Here is a 17,009-nt window from a genome sequence, read left to right as displayed (position 1 = left end):
ATTGTGGTTAGATTTTTATTTCATTTTGGATCACTGATCTTTTTTGGATCATTTTTGAGCAGTGAATGAAACCAAATTTATAGATTCTCAGTTGTACATTGCCTGTAATCATCCCTGTATAAGTAAGTCTGTTCCTGATGTTGCCGTTGGACTTAATTTACTACATTATATAGCAAAAATTCTTAGAATAAAAATTAGATGCCCTCAGAGCAGATGTCCTGAAGGCTTTGAGATAGGATGCTGAATGAGGACTATGTGATTACCCAAACATACAAGCATGTCAGGCATCCTTGGGACAGCTTTCAGTATTGCCATGCATGTTATCATCAGCTTTTGCAACAGTGATTTAATTCCTCCTCTATGTGCTCAGGGACATTATTAAAAAATGTAGCTCCTTCCCACAGCAAATTATCTATGTCTGAGAGTTTTGGAAATGTGGATTTATGAACCATAGGTTTACTACCTCAGCCTCCCAGAGAAATAATTTCCTTTCACTTGACAAATAATCTGTCAGCAGCCAGATTGTATTCATGCGTTCTCAGCCTAACGATGAAAAGGATGGAAATCTGAATTTCACATTTGAAATTTTTAGAAACCACGAACAGCTGAAGAGTCATATTTGTGTAAAGAGCCAGTAAAAGAGCCTGTGACCACATCTGCAGCCTGTGATCACACCTGTAGGCCTCAGTGGTTTCCCCAAATGCTATTTAGAAGGTGTTTTTCAGGGTTTCTCACCTTAGTGCGATTGTGTGTTTGTGTCTGTGTGTACGTTTGTGTTTGTGTGTGTGTGTGCGCACGCGCGTGGGTGTCAGCTCCTACCTACACTGTGAGTGGGCCACAGAGCAACAGCTGGAGAAGGACAAGAGGATTCAGCAGAAGATCAAACGCTTCAAGATGAAACAAGCACAGAGGGCACTCTTCTTTGCAGATGTAAGGCTGTGTGACTGTGTTTGTTGTGTGTGTGTGGACACACTGTGTACTGTCTGTGCGCATGCACACGTATGGGCATTAGGTACGAGCAGGTGTGTGTTTTCACAATATGGTGCCTTCTAGGACGTGTGTGTTTAGTGTACATGCATATAAATATTGTGGATGTGGATGTTCAATACACTTTTTGTGTTTTGTTCGCGTGGGCAGGCACATCTGTGTGCATATATTTGAATCTCTTTACTCTTTCAGTTGATACAGTAGTGATGCTTGTCTCAGATTCCAGATGGTGAGTGGGCACTTAGGTTTATTTTCTCCTTTTCTCCCCCTCTGCCTTTCCCTCTTGTCTTTCTTTCTCTCTCTCAGATGGAAGAGGAGCCCTTTAACCCTGACTATGTAGAGGTAGACAGAGTGCTGGAGGTGTCGTATTGTGTAGACAAAGACACAGGAGAGGTAAAGTGAATCCCCTTTCATTCGGTAATCATATCTGTGAGCAGCGTGCATGTTTTTATTTGTGTCTGCGTGCCTGAACACGTTGTGCTTTTTTTCAGTTTGTTCCTTTCAATATATCTTCCACTCTAGCGATGTCTGTATCTCAGAAGTGCCCAAGGCCTTCCTAATGGGCTTCCTCGGAGCCTTTGTTAATATTATAAAAGCAGAGATTGGCCTCGCTCTAGTCTTTTCCAGTGTTAATTCTTCTCTGCCTCGTGCAGGAGGTGGTGTACTACCTGGTGAAGTGGTGCTCTCTGCCTTATGAGGACAGCACCTGGGAGCTGAAGGACGACGTAGATCAGAACAAGATTGAAGAGTTTGAGCAGCTGCAGGCAGCTAAGCCAGACTCGCGCAGGGTGGTAAGCCATGCCCACCCACATTCCTCACTTATCATTGTACTTCCATTTTCTTCTATTGTCCTCATGCTGTATATATATCTATGTATGTATATATAGATATATTTGTTGCAGGAATGTTTAAGGACTAATAAGCAAACTCCACTTTTTTCAATCTGTTGTTTTTGTGTAATGATATAAATGTCTTTTAGACGAATCTGTGGTGAGAAACAGTTCACCCATCAAATGTACTGTATGGCCAAATTAATAGGCATCATTAACTAAACATTAAACCTGTGTAAAACAGGCCACACTGATACTTAGGAAACAAGCAAACGTCTGCTGTCAATCACTTGAAGAGCAATTTGTAACCATGTATCTTCCTTCTGCATTTCCTTACTTGTACATTTTTAAAAGCATCATCACTCGTTTCATCTGAGTTTTCCAGAGATTGCCCAGTGTCCGTTACTACTTGTATTTTAATTCTTTAGAAATGCTTTCATCCAAAATCTAAATGTATAGTTAATTTCCAAACTTTCATATAAACTCTCCCTGTAAATTTGTCACCCAGGAGCGGCCCCCAGCTAATCTGTGGAAGAAGAGGGAGCAGTCGAGGGAATACAGGAATGGCAACAGCCTCAGGGACTACCAGCTAGAGGGAGTAAACTGGCTCCTCTTCAATTGGTACAACAGGTTAGTTATAAGTTCTGTACATGCATACCTTCACACACATATAGCCCTTACACATTTAAAAAAAAAAAGAGAAACCCACGTGTGCCTCTGGGGTGAATTGGTATGTTGGTTATCTGGCCAATTTCTACAACCCTGATCTTGACCAAGGCATGCTGCAGTTGCAAATAACTTTTTATTAATTAGACCTCTAACAGAACCACACACAGCACACAATATGTACAGTTTCTGGGTCGTTATTTGCTAATGTTCTGCAATGCTGTCTGATACCAATATTCTGTACATGGCCTGCACATAATGAATAATGAATCACTTTTCCTGTTGTGCATATGCGTGTGTGGACCCTGCTGTGATTTGGCTGTATTCACATTATTTGGTTGGGCCTGCGAGGAGAGTCAAATTTCCTGTCAAGGTGCACACTTGCTGCAACAACAATTGCTTTTTCTTCGCCCACGACCACAAAAGAAACACTGCACAGTACATCTGGAGTACACGGTGTCAGTGTGCTTGCATTAACCCTGGGAATTGGCTTTGTTATGTGTGAGCATGCAGGAGTTTGAGTATGCCTACGCAGAAAGCTTCATCAAAAGTAGAGAGCTGCTTAAGAGGCCAGTGGGAATATCTGCACGTTGCAATTAGCATCAAGACATAATACCCCCACCCACTGGACAGCTGAATAAATGGTTTGCCGGAGTACACCACACAGCAGAGGCAGTCGCATTTGCCATTATGTTGTATCTCATCTCTTTGCTCTGTTATTATTGCTGATGATGTTGTTTTCTCCCTCTGCTCTTTTCTGTTTATTCTTTTAGTATCATGGGATTTTATTGCATTTTCCTTATTTCCCTCCTTTTCTTCTTCCTCTATTTTTTCATCTTCACCTCCGTATTTTTTTATCCTATCACACGTTTTTTGTGGGGACTCTGAAGCAGTACAAGATTTGTTACATGCAACAGAAATACTAAAAACATACTACTTACTATTGGTGATAGGGAGATATAATCCTCATGCAGCAACATAGTCATATGTCATTGATTTGTGAAGGGTTCATCACCTTTTCCTACACTTTTGCCTTAGTTGTTTTCTGCCGTTTTCATTCTACCCCAACTCTGTCTCTACTTTTTCTCTGCTAAATCTTCACCTTTCAGACGGAACTGCATCCTGGCGGACGAGATGGGCCTGGGAAAGACGATCCAGTCCATCACATTCCTAGAGGAGATTCATCGTGTGGGCATCAAGGGGCCATTCCTCATTATTGCTCCTCTTTCCACCATCGCCAACTGGGAGCGCGAGTTCCGTACTTGGACCCATCTCAATGTAATCGTCTACCATGGAAGCATGGTCAGCAGGCAGATGCTCCAGCAGTATGAGATGTATTTCAGGGATGCACAGGTAAATGGGCACGAAGCACAGAGATCTTTTCTTTTTTTTTTTTTTTTTATTAATTAATTTATCCTATACATAACCAGAAAGTCCCCTGAGATTAAAATCTGTTTCTCAAGGGAGACCTGGCCAAGATAGTATACCATTACAAGGTTACAGAATTTATAGAATAAAGCACATCAGAAGCAGATGAGGCACACTGAAGGGAAACAGAGCATGTTAAAAACAGGCAAGAGACATATGATAAGACAAAATCCATCTTAGGAATAGCATTTGCTCATTTACACAGTTTTTCTTTTTTTTTTTAATCTGAGCTTTTACTCTCCAAAGGAGAGAAAATCATGAAGCTGCAGAGGGTTCTGGAGGTTAGTTCATGACCAGGGTGGAAAAGCTGTTCTGAGCAAATCCTGGGTACCTGGTAGAGCAGCTGTAGCAGAGGTTTGTGAGAAATGGGAGATTACACAGACATGAAAGGAGTTTCCATAGTATGGCCCAATAAATATAAGTATACCAATGATGCTGTCCCCTTAGGCTTAATGAGGAATGCCAGGAAACCAGATCATTAAGTACACAGTGATGTGGACAGGACAGTGAGTTGGATATAAAACGACTGTACACAGTGTGGTACACAGAGTGGAGGCAGCGTAGTGCGGAGGAGACAGCATGTATGTAAATAATATCATCACAGTCTAGAATACTTAAGAACATAGCCTTTTGTCTATAACATTCATAGTGGTGGTGATAGGTTAAGTACAGTCACAGACAAAGATCAGTTTCCAGCTTGAGAATCAATTTATTCACTAATTTGGAAACATTACACAGTTCATCTGAGTGTAAATTTGTGTCTGCTGGGTGTTTCACAAAAACAGCACAGGAGCTCACGCTTATTGCACAGAAGGAGTAGAGCACACACAATAGATTTCATAGCATTGTTAGTATGTTCCTCTCTTTGGAAATATTACAATCAAACACCATAAGTAAGCTTTCTGCTCTTTTGTTATTCTGGCAGTGTTTCATCTCGAGGCTGAAGACGCAGGCCTTTTTGTAGGAAGAGAATTTCTGTTTTATGGGATCACATATTGTCTGCAATTGAGAGATTATTATATCATTATAAATAAGAGTAAACATTTGTTTCCCCAGTAGTAGGCCTCTAGATACATGTATATTTCTTGTCAGCTGCAAAGTAATATTGTATAAATATTATATTCATTGTAGACTCGCAGATGTAATTATAGCAGTGCACCTATTGCTGTTGTATGTTTTCAGAAAGAAAGCTGCTCTCCCCTATGTGTTCTATGTGCTTTATCACCTCAGTAGTTGTTTAGGCCTGAGAAAAGCCTCTAAAACCTGTTGTGGATACACAGCTTGTCTCACATATCTAACACAAATGGAATAGTGAGGATTGAGAGGCCCTTTTGGTCATCCTGACATACCTAATCTTTCCCGTTTTAAACACAGCCTAGCAGAAAGCAAATTCACTGTGCTTACCTTTTAGAGGGAAAAGCAGTGACTCACTTTGATTAAAATAATCACAGTGCTTTTTAGAAAACAGCAGCACTGTGTCAGCAACATGAAGTCCTGTGAGTAATCTAATGATATGTTTCAAAACAGGACACCTGCATACAACAATGGGAGTCGGATATTGAAAAGCCAGGCAGTACGTGATTATCATGTGCAACACGCAGCCCAGATACACTGAGACTCTAACTAATGCAATGGACTCACTCACTCACTCACCACAGTGTCTCATAAACAAAACTCGCCTGTAGAAAGAGGAAAACAGGCAGGGGTTGAAGGATAGTGACCCAGACAAAAATTCTTCTTTAGACAAAAAGGTCTGTGTTGATGCTATTTGTGGAACAGTGTTACTGAGATTTACGAAATCAGACTTTATTGATTATGTCACTCAGTCATGTCGACCTCTCTAAACGACGCCACAGAGTTAGATCTCCGTGAAGAATTGTCAGATTTTGAAATCGGATTCAATTGTTTACGAAGCCCTCGGTGCACGGGAGCGTTTTCATGAATAAGTGGTTCATAGCACTAACATACCATATAACGAGATTCTGAGAAGGGCACATGCCCGACAATAAGTAGACTAGTAGGTAGTTAGTGAGCCTTGAGCAGAGGCTTTCTGTGGTTGGCAGGCCACGTGATGTGTCACAACAGGCACTTAGGAGCTCTTAGTATTCAAACGAGCCGTAGGAGGAATTAAGACGAGCGAGAGCAGAACAGAGTGGAGCCGCCAACAGGCTGTCTCCCAGGCAGCCTGTGATGTCATAGCAGCCCCCAAGGGGAGCGCTCTGTCAGTGCTGCTCAGGCATATCAGAGAGGGAGAGAGAGAGAGAGAGGCTCCTCTACAGCAGTCTGTTGGCTGGCTGGCTGTGGGAGGGGGTTACTGGGTAACTGAGTATCCCTTGAGGACTGTTGTCAAGGCAATGGATACAAATGGAGAGGCGTGGTGAAGCAAAGCCTCCCCAGACAGAAAAACAAACAAATAAACAAACAGCATAAAGACTCACGAGCAGCGGGTACACACACTCATGTCCTGGTTGCACTGTAGATTGCTTCCCAACCAAGAGGAGTATAGATTGTCAGTGAAATCTAAAAATAAGGTCGGCCATGTGTTTGCCGTCAACAGCACAAGGCTGCAAATTAGTAGGTTTCCAATGTCAACAGGTAAGAAGAGCAACTCCAAGGGAGTGCTGGAGAACTGTATACCTGAATTATACATGTGTTCACAGCATGTTCTCTGTATTTCCCTATGTAAAGATCATATACTGATTATTTTCTCTCAGAAAATAATCAGTATATGATTTTTAATGACACTAAATATTCAGCATTATTCAAATTCATAAAACAAATAAATAAGGTGTTTTTAACATACCTCTACAGACGCCACTTCCTGATTGTGGTGACACAAATGTCCTCTCTGAAAATTGTGAATAGTTTTTTCCGAAATCCTTTATGGGCCAATTTAATAATGCTTCCGTCCCCCATGTCTCCCCTTTTTGTCTTAAGGGCCGTGTGCTGCGAGGTGCCTACAGGTTCCAGGCTGTTATCACCACGTTTGAGATGATCCTGGGAGGCTGCCCCGAACTCAACGCCATAGAGTGGCGCTGTGTTATCATCGATGAGGCCCACCGCCTCAAGAACAAGAACTGCAAGCTGCTGGAGGGCTTCAAGCTCATGAGCCTGGTACATAAACCGTCAGCTTAGAAGAAGAAACAAGGATCATAACAGATTTCAAATAACCAGCTGTTCAGAGTTTAAGTTCCACTTTGTGTCTAGCTTTTCTGGTTGTTCTCTACAGTATAAGGTCTAATGAAGTGGGGGTGTATCATTAATAAAGCAATGATTTCAAACAGTTTGCCGCAGGATCATACTCATTGTAAATACTTTCCTCTTTCAGGAGCACAAGGTCCTGCTGACAGGCACTCCTCTACAAAACACAGTGGAGGAACTCTTCAGCCTGCTTCACTTCCTGGAGCCTGCACGCTTCCCCTCAGAAAACACCTTCATGCAGGAGTTTGGAGACCTCAAGACTGAGGAACAGGTGACCACACCTAAATGTTTACAATTGTTAAATGAAAACGTGATTTTTAGTATGTGTAAATTATTTGAAAGGACCGTGAAATTATTGTAGCTCCACAACACACATCATTGTTCAGTTATAAAGATCCTGCTGGTACAGATGGAACCCTCGAAGTGAGGCTTTTTTTTTTTTTTTAACTAGGCCACAGTGACATTTTGTGCAACACACACACACACACACACACACACAACATATGGTGAATAATGTTAACAGATAATGGAGAATTATGCTACATGTAAAATCATGATGTGGTTCTGCATCAAATGCAAAGAAAAAAACAATAACGATTCTCAGTGTTAACAGCCAGCTGTCAATAGTACACAGAATATGATGTAGCCTTTGATATATGATATTGAAAATATTGGTGTTGAGTCTGGTTTACTGTTCAGGATTTCACTGTGTCATATTTTAATGTTGTAAAGTAAATGACGATGTTTCCCAGGCAACTGTTGTAAAATATGTTATGACATTTATGACACTGCCATTTTAGTTTCAGTCGGAACCAGCAATTCTCCATGTATACAGTATCCCACAGCAGTTTCTGAATGTCCTGCCTCCTCACCTTTGTGGTCCACAGGTGCAGAAGCTTCAGGGTATCCTGAAACCCATGATGCTGCGCCGGTTGAAGGAGGATGTGGAGAAGAAATTGGCTCCTAAAGAGGAAACGATCATCGAGGTTGAGCTCACCAATATTCAGAAGAAATACTACCGCGCCATCTTAGAGAAAAACTTCTCTTTCCTGGCTAAAGGAGCCGGCCAGTCAAATATGCCCAATCTGGTCAACACCATGATGGAGCTGAGAAAGTGCTGCAACCACCCCTACCTCATCAAAGGTAGGATGGTACCTTTTTTTTTAAGGGTTAACCTACAGGTTAATATATTTAAATATAATTGAAGATTGCAGTAGGTCTGCAATTTACACAATTTCCTGTTTAGTCTTCTTGAGGCGTTGTCGGCTCAGTTTAGCAGATCTCGTTGAACACTATAATTTGACAGCTCAAGAGACAATTGTTACATCAAACTCTGCATAATAATAACATTAACCTGAGATAGCCATGGAAATCTCAACAGATTTCTTAGATACTCAGTCTGTCTAGTGTTTTGTTTTTGTTCCCTTTTTAATTATACTGCAGTGTCACCAATGGCAAAGGCAGGGTTACTTCGGCTAGCATATTGTCTGAAAATTAAATGCTGTGCTGGAAATGTTTAACGGGCAGCTAAAAGTTAACATTCAGAGATGGGATAATCATTTGTTTCCGATTTGGTTCTAAAAATCTTTTTTTGTGCACCTGTACAGTAGAGCCCTGATCTTGATGAATAGACCATGGACATTAGGGGAAATAAAATCTTGATCTTGTGGGAGGCAAATGGGAAGCATGAGACACACAGTGTTTCTGACGTACCCATGTTTTTACAATGTCAGGGGCAGAAGAGAAGATCCTAGAGGACTTCAGGGAAGTATACAGTCCCACTGCCATCGACTTTCACCTGCAGGCCATGGTGCAGTCTGCCGGGAAGCTGGTCCTTATTGACAAACTGCTGCCTAAGATGAAGGCCGGAGGGCACAAGGTGCTCATCTTCTCCCAAATGGTGCGCTGCCTGGACATTTTGGAAGACTACCTCATTCAGAGAAGGTAATGGTGACGGATAACGAAGGATTTGTTACTTACTGGTCAATCTAAATAATTCCAACGCAAGACTGGGAAAGTGATTTTAACAATATTAATCTTTTGAATATGTGACACATTTAAAATAAGAACACCATGCATTGCAGTAAAGAAAAAGCTACAAAAATGAGTGGTGGAATAACAATGCAATTTTAAATTATTATTATTAGATTCTTTATGATTCTAAGGAAGCACCACATCTGCAGATTGCAAAAGGATTTACTACAGTTTATTAGGAACATGTTGTAGAAGTGCATTTGTCAACTTCCAGGGCTGCATGTGGTGAGGAACAGTGCACTTCGATTTCTATAGTGGTGTGTTTTAGCTCGCAATATGTGACAGCCAGTGGTCAGTGAGAGCAGCTGGCAGAAACATTAGCAAGTACAGTTATGGAGTCCGATGTTTGATCAGGACAAATGAGTCAAAACGACACATACACCCATTGATCCACCCATCCATTTTCGACATTCATTATCCTGTCCAGGGTCTCGGGGGGCTGGAAATGCCCCAGCATACACTGGACAATAGGTAGTGTACATCCCATACAACATACATACAGTATATAGGCAAACATGTAAACATTTGTACTCATACCTGTAGGTAGTTTAAAGTCCAATTCATGTAACCTGTGTGTCTTTTGACTGCTGTCTTAAGCAGCTGTTACTGTGGGGAAACTGGGAGTAATATTTTCCTCTTATCTGTCACTACCATTGAATTGTACATCCAAACGAATCTCGCAAAATCACACCATTTTGTCAGCATATAAAAGAGAATAATGTCAAATCTTTTTACAGATGCTTAGCATGCTATTTTAATCTTTCCTTAAGCGTTCTAAATCTAATAATAATAAACAGAGCTGTTTCACAAATAAGTCACAGGATTTTAGTGATTTAGGATTTTTTTTTCTTTATAAGCAGTGTGTGTCGCTTTCCTACTTCTGTGTTAAATGACTGATTTTCAGATCTGCAATGGTTGTGAATGAAAAGGGGAAAAGCAAGTCCTTGTTTCCCCACCCACTGAGCACAGGAGCAGCTGATAAAGATGATGGGCACTGATTTGGAGCTACTGTGTACAACTGAAGGCTCTGCCAAAGTACAGCATTGCGTTGAAAATCAAATTATGAGCTCTCACCTTGCCTCCCTCTGTGTGGGTCTGGTCCTGTGTCTTGGGTAATGATCAAATATCCCATTAAAATCCTGGAAATGGAGTGATCAGAAACATTCAGCTGGACAGTCATGGGGAATGGTTTAACACCTCGGCGTTAAGTTTAGAATTGGATCTTGTGATTTAGGTTGTCAAATTTAGGAGTTCAGCTTTCTGGTTCTCATCTTTGTCCTGATTTTTACTCTCATGTCTCCCAGCTATCAGTCCTTTGTCTTTTCCATTTCACTTTTTACTTTTTTGGGTCTTTCTCTCCGTACGTCCTTTTGTTGCTCTCATGGCTCTGTTTCTGCCTCTGCCTCTCTCTCTTTCTTCTGGCTTTCCACCAGCAGCAGGAGCAAACCATAAACTATTGTAAACATGTGAGGCACTGCACAGCACAGACCTCAGACAGGGTTCAGCAGCAGGTTACAGAAGCCCTCAGGGCTTCACCACATTAGACAAGCGGGAGTTTCTGTGAGGTTTCTCCTTGGTGGAAGTGGATTACCCTGGGGAAGGCTGGGGGTCAGATTGTGGGTGGGTGTGAGAATGGACACAAAGATGAAAGAGCATAACCACTCCTGGTAAGAACAATTTTATCTTTGAGGATGCCGTTTCCCAGGTGTCAGAAGGGAAAGAAAAATAAAAGAAAAGTTTTGAGTGAATTTTAAAGGCCCAGCCCATAAATCAAGCCCATAAATACTCAAAGCTCAAGGTAGGTATCTTATAGAATATGTTGTGCATTCAATTACTGTGATATACATCCATCACAGGTCTTTTTTTCTTGTTTTGTAGGTACTTGTATGAGCGGATAGATGGACGTGTCCGTGGGAATCTGCGGCAGGCTGCCATCGACCGCTTCAGTAAGCCCGACTCGGACCGCTTCGTATTCCTCCTGTGCACGAGAGCTGGTGGCCTGGGAATCAACCTCACGGCAGCAGACACCTGCATCATCTTTGACTCTGACTGGAACCCACAAAACGACCTGCAGGTACCACACACACACACACACACACACACACACACACACACACACACACACTCACACTCACACAGTAGATGCCATTTCTTGCTGTGGATTTGTGCCACTGTGCATTAGAGAATTTTGGCACACAGATAGTTATCTCTTTGTCTGACATCTGCTCGTGTAAACACCTGCCAACGAGACTCATCACCACGCGCTGTGTCCGATCAGGAATACATGTGCAAATTTTACTGAGTAATTACAGTTACCATTAAGGTTTTTCAGTTTTGCCAGTCATATTAAGAGCAGGTGTTACTTTAGTGAAGCTGCAGGTGATGAAAGATAAGCTCCTATTTTGTATGTTCACTGTGCACTTTTTCTGTGTGTCACAGGCCCAGGCTCGCTGCCATCGGATCGGTCAGAACAAGGCGGTGAAGGTGTACCGTCTGATCACCAGGAACTCGTACGAGCGGGAAATGTTTGATCGTGCCAGTCTCAAGCTAGGCCTGGACAAAGCCGTGTTGCAGAGCATGAGTGGCCGAGATAACAGCCTGGGAGGAGGCGCCGGGGGAGGGGTAAATTTGAGAATTGTCCAAATGATTTGGAACAGAAATGTTGAATTTAATTACTAAGTCATTTAAATTATGTCCAGCTATTTTTCAAAAAGAGATGTTTGTTTTCAACTGTGATTATGATGAATATAATCCCTTTCACAAGTTGACCTGGCTGGACATGAAATTTCTCTGTTCAACTGTCCGATCATCAAATTATTACACAAACGAGCAGGAAATGGCTAAATCCTGGTGTGGCACTGGAATGATCATCTGCACAGTTTTTTATTCTGACAAAACCTTGGTGCTCATTTTGTTATCCATGTTTTCCTCTTTGTGTACTTGGATCTAGAAACTAAAACTGGACTCTGCTTTAAGCAAAGTAGTCACTCAACTATCAAGAAGCAGTTTCAGAGAAAATCAGACAAGCAAATCAACCTGTTTCTTATACTCACTTCACATTTCAAACCTTCCTGTGAAGTGAATTGAATAAATGTTATAAGAAGTTATAAAAATAAGAGACAAAAGATTGATGTTTTATTTCCTGTCAGCTGTGTCTGATATCCTCTGTCCTGTATGGCATCAGAGAGACACTGCAACAGATGGCAGACAAAAACAGGATGCCAAGTGAAGAAAGAGAACGGAGGAAAAACCCAAAACTTGGAGCCCACTTTTAAAATTTCCACTTGAAATGTAACCAATCCTATTAGAGTCTAATCTCTTTGCGAGGGAGTGTGTCAACCGTGTGTGAAGTGTGTAGGTGGAAGTTTAGCTACGGCTGGTGTCCTCTGAGAATTATCGGAAGTATAAGGAGGTTGAGTTATTAGCAGGTTTCCACATCTGGTCTGACTGAACGTATTTGCATACCAAACAGCTGCTGGGGTTGGATACAGGGTTGCTGATGTTATGATTTTAATAATCCAATGTGTGTGAATGAATTGAGCAAGGCATTTCTGTTAACACTGAATTTTTGTGGGTCTTTGTTTGGGTCACACATTACGTCGTATTATGTTTCATGCTGTTTGGCCAGTATCATTTATTATTTGGTGGAAACAGTTTCTCAACCATAACTGTCTGCCCTTGCTTGTCCTTACCTTCCAGGCGGTGCAGCAGCAGCTGTCTAAGAAGGAGATTGAGGATCTGTTGCGACGTGGTGCTTACGGGGCCATCATGGATGAGGAGGACGAAGGGGCCAAATTCTGTGAGGAGGACATCGACCAGATCCTCCAGCGCAGGACAAAGACCATCACCATTGAGTCTGAAGGACGAGGATCCACCTTTGCTAAGGTGAATGCAATAGTTAACCACAACTACTACTTTAACACAACTCGGTTCGTAACCAGTTCTCACCATGTAATTAGGGACAACTTGATGTATGTTTAACATTTGACAGATCACTGGCTGTTTCTGATTTTTGACCAGGAGCAGCTCATGATACAGGCCTACCGGGAATGGCAAATCTGATTATAGTTTGATGCGATTGTGATTGTCTGCTTTCAGGCCAGTTTTGTAGCGTCCGGAAACCGCACAGACATAGCTCTGGATGACCCCAACTTCTGGGACAAGTGGGCCAAAAAGGCTGACATTGATATGGATCTGGTCAATGGCAGAGTAAGTACTGTCACCACAAATGATACAATCCACAGAGCAAAGGATAATTAGGACGTTGCTGACAAAGACGTGTTGCATCTCACAGAGAAATAATGCCTCAACCTCTACTAGGTTTGGCAACCTTCAATAGGTGACCTGAGCGCCCTTTGCTGAAATACTGTTTGCCCTCCGTTTGCTCCCTACAGAACAGTTTGGTGATCGACACTCCTCGTGTAAGAAAACAGACGAGGCCGTTCAGCGCCACCAAGGATGAACTGGCAGAGCTTTCAGAGGGCGAAAGTGACAATGACGAAACCAAACCTAAGCTCAGGCGAAACTATGACCGTCTCAACAGCTATGGGCGCACAGAGTGTTTCAGAGTGGAGAAGAACCTGCTTGTATATGGGTAAGAAGTGTGAAGTCATGGTGATTAACACAGCACAGGAAAACTACAGAAAGTGTGTTGTAGAGGATACAGGAAACAAAAGATATGATGTCTTTTATTGTCCCAAAATCTCTTAATATAAGTTACGGACAAATGAGCAAGGCTGTCATGACTGTAATTATAGAGCAACATGTTGTGTGTTGAGTTTCACAATAAAATTATTCTAGTAGCTTACCTGAACACGTTACTTTCAGTCCTGAGCTTGTTTCCTCTGATTTTGGTTATCTAGGTGGGGTCGTTGGAAGGACATCCTCAACCATGGGCGTTTTAAGAAGCAGCTAACAGAGTGGGACGTAGAGTCAATCTGCCGGGCCCTGCTGGCCTACTGCCTGGTCCATTACCGTGGAGATGACAAAATCAAAAGCTTCATGTGGGACCTGATTGCCCCTACTGAGGACGGACGCACCAAGGAGCTGCAGAATCACCTGGGTGAGTTTTGGGAATTTAAGCTACATTTTTCAACAGATAATGGTACATGGATAGGTTGGACCCAGTGGCATTCAGAAAATTATCACATTTCCCATACTGCCCCTGTGACTTTTGACCTCTTCTTCTTTCACAAGGTTTGTCTGCCCCAGTCCCTCGGGGTAGGAAAGGTAAAAAGATGAAGACGCAGTCCAGCTCTTTTGACATCCACAAAGCCGAGTGGCTCAGGAAACACAACCCAGAGCACATGCTTCAGGACGACGGCTACAAGAAACACCTCAAACACCACTGCAACAAGTAGGTGCAAGTATAAGAAACAAGTATAAGAAACAGATGTTTATAAAGCTCCAGTACAAAAGATAAGTGCTTTGGACCATCTAAAATAGTGTTATCAGATTAAAGTGACTCTTAGAATGGCTTGTATTTTTTGGCATTTAACTTTTACAGCTAAAGTAAATTTACAGAGCACATGGTGGTCTGTGGTTGGGTTATTTTATCTCCTGTTGGTGAAACTGTGTGTTCTTGTGTCTGTGTAAACCTTTTGTCGTTATAGCAACTGGCAGGTGGTCATTATTCTCTTCTGGGACATATTATATCAGTTTATTTTTAATACAATGAAGCTTAAGTATATGAAAATACAATTTGCACACGGCTCAGATTCTCACTGTGCCACCTCCAAGCCACAATAATTAGGAGGTACTAAAACATCTATTGGAGCCGACAGTTTACTGATTCATTACCGGACGTGCATCACATCGAGACCAGCTGACTGATACAAATCTTAATGAGACTTCAGCCCAGCTAATGGCCATCATAGATCTCTCTTATTTACAGACAGAGGGAAAAAGATGGCTGCTATCAAAACACGGGCCGCTGAGAAATAAAGCCAAATAGATCACTGCTTCTTTTTAAAATGGGGGGCTTGTGTCCATAGGGCTTTGGACACAGAGCACTGCAGCTTCCATAGAAAGTTCTCCATTGTTTCCCGGTCCAGTAGTGCTGAATCCAGGGATTGTCTGATATGTGACACGCCAGGCAAATGGGGACACACAGTCCACAGGGTTTGCTGACTTCTGCATTTTCACTCCGAGGACCTGGAATGTGACTGGTGGGGTCGGGGGGGTGGGGGGCGCGAGGGGCGTTCACTGGCTTCCTTAACAGGACTGTAGATGTAGGACAAAGCTCCTACACAGGAATGGAAACTATAGCACGTAGTGGGGAAATTACTCTGATTGTGTCCAGCAGTCCCTTTACTACATACTGTGTAGTAAAGATGTGAGACTGTGATGATTAAATCTGCCTTGATTTTCTCAGCAGTTGAGAAAGTGCCTAAAAGCTGCCTGGTGTTTGTGTTTTGAATCAGAATTACATGTGTGGCTCAGGATCTCGCTGTTACGTTGGTTTTTGATGGATTGTGTTCTGTTAACAGACCATGAGAGATTTCTTGCATGCCACTCATGTTATGCATTCTTGGCTTATTTGCTTCTGAAAGACTGTGTGTGTGTGTGTGACTGTGCTGAGATCATCTGCAGCCTCTCCAAGTGAACCACATCACACACACACACACACACACACACACACACACACACACACACACACAGACACTGACTAACAAAGGCTTGGAAGGAGAGTGATGAAGGGCTCTGCTGACAGGCAGAGGAAGCAGCAGCTGCTCCTGGGCGGGTCCAGACACACAGGAGGATGGAGGGTGGAGGAGGGAGAGGGAGGAAGTCCAAGACTTTGATTTACCAGCGCTACAAGTCCAGACTGGTCACCACAGACATCCATCACTCCAGCAGTGAGACACACAGGCAGAACTCAGAGCCCTGCTGTTTTTCCTGGTCCTGTCAGGGAATCGGGGAAGGATTTGGGGGTTCATTTATAACAATATTCAGCTGAGTTACACCAGAAGAAAGATGGAACGCCTGGTACTCTATATTTCAGAGTAGCAGTCCATATTTTTTTTCAGTGCTCTCGAAAGAGGAGCTGCATTTTAGAGGAGCCTTGGCATGAGAGTCCACAGGTTGACATGTAGTGATGGATGAATGCAGAAGTCTTACGAATGGTAAAATAATTTTTTAAGTGGCTGCAAATACAAAGAAGTAGACAGTGTGACAGTCATGAGTAGTCTGGCAACAGGTAATGGATAGTTGCACTCCATGATTACTAATAGTAGGTTCTCGGCAGCTTAATTATTTTTCCTATTTAATTTGCACTAATTTTGGTTTGAAAAAGTTATGTTTCAGTATGGGAGCTTTACTCAGCCTGGATGTGTCGGTCCGCGTGTTTCTAAAATTCCCCTGCTCATTTGATAATGTCAGATATCCTCTGAGATGTAACCATTCTTTAAAGTATAATTATAGGCCAGCTAATAACTCCAGAGCAATAGCAATTCTCCATAGAGAATTTGCTTTCATGCCAGAAATCCTTAAACCTCTGTGCTGCATTTTTCTAACGGCAGACATTACACGGTGGAATTTAAAATCATTTCGTGTTTATACAAAATGATTACACAGAACGCTTTCTACATTAAGCAAAATCTCAAGGCATACTAGACGTTACAGCCTGGCACACCAGCACACCACAGTTCCCACCACTTCACTGCATCTCTGCTCAAAGCCTGCTGGCTGTGATGTGTGATCATGCATCACAGAGCTAATGTCTCCCCTGTGAGTCAGCCTCTCTCTACCTTGTCAGCCTCGACTTCCCAGCCTTCATCTACTGCCAGAGCACGACCATATGACGACTGCAGGGAGACTCATGTCTGTTCATTCAGTCCTAAGAGCCTAGTTGTGGAGCCGCTC

The 17,009-nt window shown here is 42.5% G+C and overlaps 1 protein-coding gene across 7 annotated transcripts in view; it reads left to right on the top strand.

The window, feature by feature from the left end:
• The window catches only part of chd9 (chromodomain helicase DNA binding protein 9), a 68,656-nt gene that overhangs the window by 38,536 nt on the left and 13,111 nt on the right, over nucleotides 1-17,009 (top strand). For all 7 annotated transcript variants that reach the window (XM_041035751.1, XM_041035759.1, XM_041035786.1 and 4 more), the window contains 16 exons: nucleotides 813-930; nucleotides 1,294-1,380; nucleotides 1,641-1,778; nucleotides 2,326-2,447; nucleotides 3,593-3,836; nucleotides 6,849-7,025; nucleotides 7,240-7,383; nucleotides 8,000-8,255; nucleotides 8,846-9,056; nucleotides 11,025-11,220; nucleotides 11,586-11,768; nucleotides 12,846-13,031; nucleotides 13,245-13,355; nucleotides 13,541-13,740; nucleotides 14,009-14,208; nucleotides 14,343-14,502. In XM_041035751.1, the coding sequence (XP_040891685.1) occupies nucleotides 813-930; nucleotides 1,294-1,380; nucleotides 1,641-1,778; nucleotides 2,326-2,447; nucleotides 3,593-3,836; nucleotides 6,849-7,025; nucleotides 7,240-7,383; nucleotides 8,000-8,255; nucleotides 8,846-9,056; nucleotides 11,025-11,220; nucleotides 11,586-11,768; nucleotides 12,846-13,031; nucleotides 13,245-13,355; nucleotides 13,541-13,740; nucleotides 14,009-14,208; nucleotides 14,343-14,502 (2,733 nt within the window). The remainder of the gene's footprint in view (nucleotides 1-812; nucleotides 931-1,293; nucleotides 1,381-1,640; nucleotides 1,779-2,325; nucleotides 2,448-3,592; nucleotides 3,837-6,848; nucleotides 7,026-7,239; nucleotides 7,384-7,999; nucleotides 8,256-8,845; nucleotides 9,057-11,024; nucleotides 11,221-11,585; nucleotides 11,769-12,845; nucleotides 13,032-13,244; nucleotides 13,356-13,540; nucleotides 13,741-14,008; nucleotides 14,209-14,342; nucleotides 14,503-17,009) is intronic.

This window comes from Toxotes jaculatrix, chromosome 1, assembly GCF_017976425.1.
Source record: "Toxotes jaculatrix isolate fToxJac2 chromosome 1, fToxJac2.pri, whole genome shotgun sequence".
In the NCBI taxonomy this organism is placed as follows: Eukaryota; Metazoa; Chordata; class Actinopteri; family Toxotidae; genus Toxotes; species Toxotes jaculatrix.
The sequence above is the reverse complement of the archived record's forward strand: the minus strand, read 5'-3'. Positions and strand labels throughout refer to the sequence as shown.